Genomic DNA, 11,906 nt, shown 5'->3' on the forward strand with positions numbered 1-11,906 from the left:
TCCTTACCCAAACATTCGGGTCAACCAAACATTTAAGAACTTTAAAGGTCCAAAACAAAACAAGGGTCAAGCAATCAAACACATAAACATGGAATTGAACAATTAGAAGCATTTAAATGCCTAAGATTTCCATATTCATGAAATAAAGCCCCCAACTATGATTGAATCATCAAAACATCTTAAAATCCACACGAATGCACATTACCACATGAATCGAGACGAAGCTCTTGAAGCCTTTTGAACTCATCCTAAAACCCCTTACCAATCTATCCAAGAGTCAACCCAAAACATATAACCATCAATTAAGATCCTAGAACGGCAAGGTTAATCAAATAATTCAAGAAATGGAGCCATAGTGCATTGCTGCGAAATTAAAGGGACCCAATTGATTAAATTTTCCAATTTCTGGGTCATAGTAGCATTAGTTAGAAGCCAAGGGGTCAAAGTGCAATTTTTCTGGAAATTATTCATGCAAAATGCATGCAACCCACGTAGAGAAAACACACGCCTGCAACATTTCCCTTAAGCTTTCAGCAGTCCAAAATACACATCCGAATGCAGCTTGCTTTGAAAACCAATTCTTTGATCAAAATCATGGCGTGAAACTAAGCAACAAAGCCCATAACTTCAATGATCAAACAAGTAAGAAACATAACAGAAACTGATGCAACAAAAAAACAAAATCTGGACAGGATGTTCATGTAAAATGATTTGGTAACCTGGAATTCATTTTCCAGCAAAAGGTCAAACATGATTTAAATGTTTAGAGCCAAACGTACAAACGCAACACCAATCAAACGCTACCCTTTTCTACACCAGATTAATTATCAAACTAAGATGACCAACTTGGTGAAGGAAAACGGAGACAAGAACAACAAAACAGATACAGCATTCTTTTCTCTGCTGCAAAATTTTCAGCCGCGGCTTTTACTCATTTCACAATGCAAGCAGGTTCATCAAGTTCTCAGATTTCTACCTATCAAAACATTGGCCAAACACAATTTCGTTGCAGGTTTGAAGCACAAAATTGGAGCTAACCATCAGGGATAAAGAGACTAGACAGCAAACGAGAGAGAAAAAAAAAACAGAAGAAAATGCAGCAGGTTTTCTGCAACCAAATAAATAGGCTGCTGCATTTTGCTTCACTCAGCCGAGACATGTCTATGCAAAAAGTAACCCAAGAAATTTCCAATGAATCTAGTCGTTCACAAGTTCAACTGGATATGAAAATGAAATGCAGCAAAGGTGTGGAGGGAAGGACCTATAATGAACATTCACTCCATGTCAAAGAAATATGAGAAAAGGGAATAGACTTTGCCGAAACTTCATGTTATCTTTCTGGGTTATATTTGTTCAGCAACCATAAACTCCAGCAACAATCTAAGATACAACCCCCTCCATTTAACTAACATCATTCAAGCATTGATCATCAAGCCCAGAAAATCCAATCAAAGCAACTAAACAAAAGAAACAGCAAATCACAACCATGAAAACCAAACGAGATCCTATGAAAAGAACTCATGACCTCTTATGTCTGTACAAGGAATTCTAAGACAAGACCACACAGTCCATTCGAAACCGTGCTACAATATCTTAATCAAACAATCAGAACTTGTTTCCAAGCGCAAGCATCAAGCAACGAATCACGCAACAAAAACCCACTCAATGGGCTGTTATAGTAAGAAAAACATCGAAGTGAACAAAACGCAGCAAGATTTTTGCTTAAGGCAGAACTGAGCTTGCGGAAAAAGTGTAAGGCAAAAAGGATTACCTTTAACACCTTATGAAGTTCAATGACCAAGGAAGGACCGAGAAGACTGCGTCCAGATGCCAAATTTGAAGATGCAAATTTCTGGAAAGAAACTTCAAGGGCACCGTATGAAGTGCAGAGACAGGAATCGATCCGTCTTATCTAGCCCTTGCCCCTTTTCCTCAGCTGTGATCTCCCTCACTTGATTTTCCTTCTCACTCTCTCAAACTGTCTGAAAATTCTCTCTTGGTTCTTCCCTTCTGTCGCTCCCTTTCCCAGATTTTCTGGTCTTTCTTTTCTTCCTTCCAAATTTTTGCAGCCGTCACTCTCTATAAATCTCCCTCGTTAGTTTCTTTCTTTCTTTCCCGTCGGCTTACTCTCCAAAATCTCTCTATCTTTTCCTCAGTTTTCACTCTTTCTTTAGTCTCTCTCTCTTTGGCCCAGATTTTTCTCCCTTCGTAGCTTTCTCTTCTCTCCTTCTTGCGTCTGTTTCCTTTTTCCTATCCAGTTTCACTTAGCTGTTTGATTTTCATGCGCCGTTGCTCTCCATCCGACCCCTTGCGGCTATCTTTCCCTTTTGTTTTTATATCCCAATTCAACCCTAAGAACCTCTGTCCTTTTTTCTGTATTTTGCAGCTTCAGGAGCCGTCCCCAGATTTCTTTGCAAACGGCGCAAGTCCGCAGCTTTCATGCTGCGGCAACAATTTTCTTTTTTTCTTTTTTTTTTTTTAAAAACAGAGATTAATAACAATAAAAATGAAATAAATGATAATAACAAAAATTTATAATAACAGAAATTGATATTAAACAGCAAATTAATTTTTCATTTTTCATCATTTTCTTTTTCTCAAAATAACTTAATAAAAATAACTAAAGTGCCCAAAGATTGAATAAACATATTTTTGTGAACAAATTTTCCTTTTTCTTTCTTTTCATTTTTCCAAGCCAACTAAAGCCTATTTTTTTTTTGAATTTTTCTTCTTTTTCCTCTTTTTCTTTAATTTTCTCTTTTCTCTTTTTTTTCTATGATTTTTCATTTTCATTTTTCCTTCAAGAAAGCATTGAATAAAAACAAAATGACTAAAACATATTTTTGATGTTTTCCTTTTCTTTTTCTAAAAACTCTATGCTAATCTTAAACTTAAAAGCTAAAACTAAAAACTAAAACTAAAAGTAAATAAGAATAAATAGCAAATGAAATAGGTCAACTAAAAGGGCGAAAATGAATAAAACTAAAATATCATAACAACTAATAGTGCAAAACACACAATAACGAACTAAAATGCAAGCAATCTAAAATGAAAATCATGAAATAGATGATACATACAAATTATTCAAAATTTGGTGTCTACAGTTTACGTAGTTCCTGCCGTTCACATTTTAACCTCATGCGGGCCAGGAGTATCCATTGGTTTACCACCTTAGACTTGGTGGAGTGTTTCAGTAGTTTAACAACATACTACACTATTGGTGGTTGCCATCCACAGTTTTAGCTCATGCGGGCCAGGAGCATCCCGTGGTTTCGATTACGTATAGTACCTTTTTAGGTACTTGCCTTTGATGGGGCCAACCCTTAACCCGTCTTCAGCAACCAACTTGTATGAGCCATTTGTATATACTTCTCGAACAACATAGGGCCCATCCCACTTAGAAATAAACTTTCTTTGACCGCCATGAGTGAGAATGATCGGTCTCCGAACGGCGAGTACTAAATCTCCAATCTGGAAAGAGCGTGGCCGGACATGTTTATTAAATGCTTTTGAAAGGCGGGCTTGATAACACTCAATCCATTGCTGGGTTTCCAATCTCTTTTCGTCGAGTGCTTCTAACTCCTCGAGGCGAAGACGGACATTATCTTCTTCACTGAGCCCTTCTTGAATCGCAATTCTTAGCGAAGGTATTTGACACTCAAGTGGAAGAACAGCTTCAACACCATAAACAAGCGCGTATGGGGTCGCTTGCGTGGGAGTTCGAAAAGTAGTTCGGTATGCTCAAAGTGCTTCTCCAATTCGAAGATGCCAATCCCTTCTCGATTTATTCACGACTTTCTTCAACAGATTACATAAGGTCTTGTTGAATGCTTCAACGAGTCCATTTGCAGCAGCGTAGTACATGGACAAATTGTATTGTTTGAAATGAAACTTCTCGCAAAGTTTGTTCATTGCTACATTGCAAAAAGGCTTACCATTATCGGTAATGATATAACGCGGGACTCCATACCGATAAATGATGTGCAATCGAATGAAATCCACTACATTCTCCTTTTTGACCTCTCTTAGAGGAATCGCTTCAGCCCACTTTGAAAAGTAATCCGTCGCCGCCAAAATAAAAACATGTCCGCCAGAAGACTTTGGAAGTGGTCCAACTATATCCAAACCCCAAGCATCGAACGGCCAAGAAACCACAGTTGGGTGCAATGGTTCAGGGGGCTGATGGATGAAATTGCCATGAAATTGACATGCTTGACATCTTCTAGCAAAATCAATGCAATCCTTTACCATTGTTGGTCAGTAGTATCCCATTCTTTTAATATGAAAGTGTAATTTCGGGTCAGACTGGTGAGCACCGCATATCCCAGAGTGAGCCTCCTCCATTGCTTGCATGGCCTCATCTTCTCCAAGATATCGTAGAAACACCCCATCGAATGACCTTCGGTAAAGCGTCCCTTTGTAGTAAATGAAACGTAGTGCTCGACGACGTATATCAACCCTTTTCTTAGGATCTCCTGGTAACTTGCCATGATTAAGATAATCAATGATGAGGTGACGCCAATCTTCCTTTTCGATCTCATGGACAAAAATATGATAAGTATTTTTTTCTTCACTATCATTACCTTCATCAAACATCGGAGGTATGACCCAATTTTGACATATTGAAATCTGATTTCGATGAGAAGGTAGAGTGATCATGGACGCCACCCTTGCCAAAGAATCAGCTTGTTGGTTGAAATTTCTAGGGATATGTTCTATAGTGACATTACCTAAATATCCCATGAGTTGCCTTGCATACTTGTAATATGGGATCAATTCAGGTTTCTTGACATCATAAACACCAAGGAGTTGATTTACCACCAATTTTGAATCACCGTAGACTCTAAGATGCAACTGCTTCATGTCTACAGCCGTTTCAAGACCGAGAATCAACGCCTGATATTCAGCCACATTGTTGGAATACCGGCGTGTTAAAGTGAAAGTGTATGGCAATATATCTGCTTCAGGAGTATAAAAGACAACTCCCGCACCAGCTCCATCACGGTGGGCAGCTCCATCGAAATACATTGACCACGGCAATTCGACCATAAACACTTCTTCATCGGGAAGTTCATCAGTCAACTCCCACTCGGCAGGTAGGGGATGATCGGCTAAAAAGTCTGCCAATATTTGTCCTTTGATAGCCTTCGCAGGTACGTACATAATTTTGAATTGTTGAAACTGGAGGTACCATCTCGTGAGCCGATCAGACAGTACAGGTTTTGCCATCACATATTTAATGGGATTCGACTTAGATATGAGTCGAATAGTGTGTGCTTGAAAATAATGTTTTAACTTCTGAATGACAAATATGAGTGCCAAACACAACTTCTCGATGGGTGAGTAATTCAACTCATTAGGTGTCATCATCCGGCTCAAGTAATACAGCGCATTCTCCTTGCCTTCATCATTTTCTTGAGCAAGTAGGGCCCCAACCGACCGTTCTTGAGCGGAAATATAAAGAATCAATGGTTTTCCTGGGATGGGTACAGCCAACACTGGAGGATTCATGAGGTACATTTTGATGCTTGTAAAGGCATTCCTACACGATTCATCCTACTCGAAGGGCACCCCTTTCTTCATCAGTCGACTGAAGGGTTGGCATCGTCCGGCCAAATTAGAGATAAACCTCCGGATATATGCCAACTTCCCTTGAAGGCTCTTCAATTCATGAATATTTCGCGGTTCAGGCATGTTCACAATGGCATCAATTTTAGATCGATCGACTTCTATTCCCCGCTGATGAACGATGAAACCAAGAAATTTGCCAGAAGTGACTCCGAATGCCCACTTCAAAGGATTCATCTTTAATTGGTATCTCCGAAGGCGTTGGAAAACTCTTCGAAGGTCTTGAATATGATCCCCTCGCTTCTTTGATTTCACCACAAGGTCATCAACGTAGCACTCCACATTTCTATGGAGCATATCATCAAATATTCTTTGCATTGCCATTTGATATGTCGCTCCAGCATTTTTCAAGCCAAACGGCATTACTTTATAGCAATAAATTCCCTTGGGGGTGCGGAAGGCAGTTAGATCCTCATCCTCGGGCGCCATATGTATTTGATTGTAGCCAGACGATCCATCGAGGAAAGATAGTGCTTCATGCCCGGTTGTAGCATCTACCGTCAATTCTGTGATGGGGAGAGGAAAATCATCTTTGGGGCAAGACTCGTTTAAGTCTCGAAAGTCAACACAAACTCGAATTTGCCCATTCTTCTTCCTTACAGGGACGATGCTTGAAATCCATGTTGGATATTTTACTTCTCGTATGAATCCGGCTTCAATCAATCGATTTATCTCATTTTCTATCAGAGGAATCAATTCGGGCCGAAAGCGCCTTTGCGTTTGCTTGACAGGTTTTGTTCCTCGCTTGACGGACAAATTATGAACGGCGACCATTGGATCCAAACCAGGCATTTCTGAGTAATTCCAGGCAAAGACGTCCCTGAACTCGAGCAGCAAATCAACATACTCTTTTTCTTCTTCAGGGGTCATACAAGAGCTTATGTAAATTGGGCGAGGATCGTCGCTTGTGCCAAGGTTAATCTCTTTTAGCTCATCGACCGTATTTTTTACCCCTTGTTCAAGTTCAGCGGGAGCGTCATCTGCGTCTTCTTCTTCTTCTTCAAGATCACTGATCGTAATATGGTGACAGGAAGCCATACTTTCTTGACCCTGTTCTTCAAAAATGGTTTCAATTCTTACATTGAATAAGTCTCCATAGTGCATGAAGAAATTGGAGACTCGCTTTCTTGGTCTGTTTTTCTTTATTGGAGTAAGACTTTCTTCCCTGGCAACTTGGTACTCTTGTTCCTTACTGCCTAATCTCTCATAGACGGGCGACTTCAGATTTTTCGGCTGCGGGCCAAGTCTGTCAAACACAGAAGTACGTTTTGACTTATTTCCCAATCGGTCGAACACAGATCTCTTTCGGCTTGTGACCTCCATTTCTTCATTCACATAGTTACAACTCGCTCTTTTGATCATTATACGAACAGGAGAGGGCGGTTGATAACCAAGACCCATCGATGAACTTTCAACATTATAGCCCTTTTCTTTCAACATTTTCTGCGTAGGTGTCAATCCGTGAGTCCTCTCGCCAGTCACTTCAGGAGGGAGTTTGCCCAATGTATTCTTCTCATTTGGGTTATAACCCGCCTTAGCAAGAAGTCTATAGGCATTTGGATTAAAACCTTCTTGAGTCCGATTAGTTGGTAGCGAGTAATGTTTCACTGCCGGTTCTTCTTTGGGACGAACAAACCCTTGCAAGCTCACCTTCTCAATTTTAACAGGCTCTATCTTGGTGAGCGGAACATTTAATGTGTCATTTCTGATAAAAGAAGACTGACCTTCTTCTCTCTTTGATCTTGGAGTATACCGCAAAATGGGTACTTTGGAATCTTGACTTTCTTCCCTTACTGATTCCTTTCTTTTTGCTTCTTTGTGAAGATAAAATTTGGCATCGGCAAAGTGAGTTTCGGCTTCCGTGAAAGGTTTGTCATCGGCAGTAACTTTCTTAACAATACCGTCTCGACAATATTTGAAACATTGATGCAGAGTAGATGGTATAATTTCATTCTCGTGAATCCAGGGCCTTCCTAAAAGCATGTTATAAGAGGTTTTGGCTTCAATAATATGAAATAACGCACTTGAAGACAGCTCACCAATGAGCAATTCAAGCCTTATGAGGCCAATTGCTCTTTGCCCCCTTGATTAAATCCTTGGATCATGAGGCGGCTCTGGGAGAGTTCATCACTTGAGATTCCTAACTCTTTCACAGCACGTACGGACATGATATTGACAGCAGATCCCCCATCAATGAGTACCCGACTCATCTTTTGTTCTCGAACATATGCACTAACAAACAAAGGTCGATTGTGGGTCTTGAACTCAACAGTTAAATCATCATCATCAAAAATGATGGTCGCTGCACAATCCACCGGTGGTTTATCGTCGACTTTGAGTTTTTTCTCAAATTCAGTGCCAATTTGTGTGACTTGAGGATTTTCGGCTTTGACGACATTACAAGAAGTGAAATCATCGGTATCGTCACTTAAATACCCCTTGGGTATAAATTCTCTCAGTGTCACGGGCTGCCGAGCCTGCTGAAAATCTGAAGGAATTGGTTTTATGGCCACTCTCTTTTGTTTCCTTGTTGCATTTTGTCGTTTCATCGTTACTTTTGGCTTTGTCGAATGGATGCTTTTCGAAAAGATGTACTTCTTTATTCTTGGCTTGCAAGTTCTCTTTCGAGTGACTAAAGTCCATCCTTCATTATCATCTTTGACAACATCTTCAATTGACGATTTTTCAAACTCCGTTTGTACAGACAGAGCACTGCTTGATGTGGGTAGAACTTCTATCGGGCAACACACAGATCCAAACATTATTGTTGTTTGGTTTGCCGATGCTTTATCCTCCTCAAGAAGGATTTTTCCTTGACAGGCCAATTCCATAATTTTATCTTTAAAGACAAAGCATTTAGTGAGAGGGTGGCCAATCAAGCGATGATAACAGCAATAATTTGAATCATTGACTTGACCAACTTCCTCTGGGCGCTTCATGTCGGGAAGTTCAAGGAGTTTCTCCTTGAAAAGATCATCAAACATTCCTTGTAAATCGGATTCGAGGAAGGGGTACTCCTTCTCTTGCATTTCTTTTAGAGTAGGTCTTCTTACCGACCTATTTTGAGGAGAGTCTACTCTTTCGGTGACTTTTCGACTTACTTTGGTAGCAATCTTCATGGGAGCTGTATTTATTGCCATGGACTCCTTATTATTGAATCTTGAAGGAGGCTTGCCCCCTTTTCTATTTTCTTGTCTTTCATTGTTTTGCCAAGGTGGCTGTACTCGCGGAATTTGAATAGGAAACCCATCAGTTGCATTGGCCGTGATGCTTAACTCCATATCATGAGCACGAGTAGCTAATTCTTCAAATGTGTTTGGGCGTATACCCTGCAAAATGTAACTTAGGCTCCAATGCATTCCTCGAATGCACATTTCTATGGCAGAGGGTTCAGACAGCCTATCCTTGCAGTTGAGACTCAGACTTCTCCACCTATCAATGTAGTTGACCACAGGTTCATCCTTCCATTGACGAGTGTTAGTCAACTCCAGCATACTGACGGTTCTTCTAGTGCTATAGAAGCGATTCAAGAACTCTTGTTCCAACTGTTCCCAACTGTCGATGGACCCCGGAGTGAGATCAGTGTACCAATCAAACATGTTGCCCTTCAAGGATCGGACGAACTGTTTGACTAGCAGGTCACCATAGGTTCCAGCGTTATTGCAGGTTTCGACAAAATGAGCCACATGTTGTTTTGGACTGCCTTTCCCATCGAACTGTTGAAACTTAGGCGGTTGATATCCAGCAGGCATTGCTAGATTGTCAATTCTAGCAGTGTAGGGTTTGGAGTAGGTGAAACTCGATCTTGAACTACCCCCATTTTTGTCCTTGATCACGCCTTCAACAAGTTCCTTCAACTGTTCTACGGGGATAGTTCCCTCGGCGGTCACGTGTACTTCTTTCACCTTGTCTTTACCTTTAGATGAGAGATTTTCACGCTCTTGGTTCTCCTTAGAATTCATATGGCTTCCCTCAGGAGCGCGGTCCTTTTGGGTGAGCAGTTGAGCGATAAGAGCATCTTGGTCCTTGATGTGTTTCATCATGGTTTCCATCATCTTGGACATGTTCGAAACTTGTTCTTCGAGACTCAAAGTATTTGTCATCATGGCAGTAATTGCAGCAGAATCTTCAATACAAAATCTTGAATGAAGAGTTTCGTGCGAAGAGGCTGATCCAGTGCTTGATGAATCATCGTCATGCTTATAAAATTTGGGCTCGAATCCAATTTCGAGCATGGCAAGAGCCTTCTCAATCGAGGTGAAAACGTCTTGGACCCCCATCGATGAGGAATAGCTCATTTGTGATGTTGGCCCGAAGACGGGAGTTGGCGCTGAGGGTTCCATGCTACTTTGGGTGAAGGCCCTCGTCATACTCCTTGTCACGGGACCAATAGTGCGGATATTGGTGGCAACGTGTGCAGCTTCCTGAACAGGCTCAACATCAGTAGCCTTGGAACGTGCAATCATGATTTTGTTGCTCTTTGGTGCCATTGGTGATAGTTGAATATTCGAGAAGAAGAGATGGAAGGCAGAGATGGTCCCACTGGGCGTGCCAAAAATTTGTACGCGACAAATTTTTCAAGTCTGTAAAACGACAAGAAAAAGAAATACACGACAAATATGTACTATATAAACTTAAAAAATATGTAGGTACAATCTCTGGAAGTTTCTCGAACTTATGGAGAGCTTCCTTCGATTCTTCTCCTCGAACACCAATCCAAGGGCTTCGCAGCTTGTTCTTGGATCCACCACCGGTTCCTTCAAATCTTAATATGGAAGACTTGAAGGGCTTGAAAATATTTAGAGGCTCAAGCCTTGATATGCGGAAGACTTGGAGAACTTGAAGATCCAACCCTTCGTAGCTTGAAGCTTTGATACTTGAGTGTATGAGATGCTTCTTGATATCTCTGTGTATCTGTGTGTGTGTCCTTGATTTGGTTGAGAGACCTCTATTTATAGTTGTAGCAAGAGGTGGAGGTTGAGATCATGTACACCACTCTACTTGCCTTGCAAGACGTATAGTCATATTAGGACTGTGCCAGTTAAATATTATCTCTTTATTAATAAAGAGATAAATAATTTCTCGATTGGCCAGGCTTGTGGGGACACGTGACGTGGCGCCGTTTGACTGGCCAGGCTATTGCAGTATCTAAGAGATATACTTGGATTAAATGACTCTAAATATTATCCCTTTAATAAGAAATAAATATTTAGATATTTATCCAATGGACATGTGACATGATATGATCTAGTTGGTGGAGATATCCCTGCAATTTGAATTGATTTGGAACACCTCGCCTTGACACGTGGCAAAACGTAATTGGCCATTTAATAACCAATTTTTCCAAGTGTAAATGCCATATGGCAATATCCGATTGGACAAAAATATTTTATAGACCAATGGTAATTTTTAGAATTTAATTAAAATTCCGTTGTCTACAGTGTTAATAATAAGTGAGTGAATCATAAGTGAAAACACTAGTACGCGCGAGTTAGGGAAAAACGGCTCGAACCAATGTGCACTGTTTGCTACCGATTGATTGCACCACTTGAACACTACTTTATTACCTTAATCTCCTTACTTTTATTTCAGAACAATCAACCCTAAATATCTCCTCCAAACAGCCAAAATTTTGGACTAAAAAAACAAGAGAGAAAAGAAAATTTTGATCACCAATCAAAGTGTGACACTTGTTGGAAATTTAGTAAACTTTGACTAAGCTAATTTCCTTTCTTCTTATCACCAAAATTGGCTTCATTTTTTCTTCAATTCTGTCTTGTTGGCCATGAGTGAGAGGAGAGAAAAATAAGAGAGGAAAGCTAACAACTTCAACCTTGAATCCATCTTGTTTGAGTGAAATCTCAAAAACTAAACCGATTAAACTTACCTTTTGGTGTTTGGCAAGCTTGGTGTGGTGGAATTTTTGGAAGAGAGTGGTTTGGTTTTCATTAGCAAGCAGCTTTTGGAAGGTATAAACCTTGAACTTCATGTTCCCTTGCTTAATCTTGTTAATTTGGTATAGAATTTTCTACTCTTGGATTGCTATGGCTAAATATTGAGTTTTGGAATGATATAGTGGAATGTTTAGCTAGGGTTTACATTTTTCAGCCTTGATTATGGTTGGTTACCAAGTAATTGATGGTATTGAGCTATGATGTTGTAGAGTAGAAGTGAAGTTCCAGCATTGATAGTGGAATCTACCCTGTTTTTGTACTGCATGTTCGTCCATGAGAAAGGCCAAATCAGGTCTTGCTCAAAACATGAAAGTTGTAGGGAAT

At 40.2% G+C, this 11,906-nt stretch overlaps 2 protein-coding genes across 2 annotated transcripts; both read right to left on the bottom strand.

Annotated features, from left to right (window-relative positions):
* Positions 1 to 4,257: 4,257 nt before the first annotated feature.
* LOC113739357 (uncharacterized) lies at positions 4,258 to 5,520 on the bottom strand. The gene has a single exon (XM_027266575.2). The coding sequence runs from the start codon at positions 5,518 to 5,520 to the stop codon at positions 4,258 to 4,260; it is 1,263 nt and encodes a 420-aa protein (XP_027122376.2).
* A 36-nt stretch (positions 5,521 to 5,556) lies between these two features.
* Positions 5,557 to 7,611, bottom strand: LOC113739346 (uncharacterized). The gene has a single exon (XM_072045915.1). It carries the CDS (start codon positions 7,609 to 7,611, stop codon positions 5,557 to 5,559), a length of 2,055 nt encoding a protein of 684 aa, XP_071902016.1.
* Positions 7,612 to 11,906: the final 4,295 nt, after the last annotated feature.

This window comes from Coffea arabica, chromosome 1c, assembly GCF_036785885.1.
Source record: "Coffea arabica cultivar ET-39 chromosome 1c, Coffea Arabica ET-39 HiFi, whole genome shotgun sequence".
In the NCBI taxonomy this organism is placed as follows: Eukaryota; Viridiplantae; Streptophyta; class Magnoliopsida; order Gentianales; family Rubiaceae; genus Coffea; species Coffea arabica.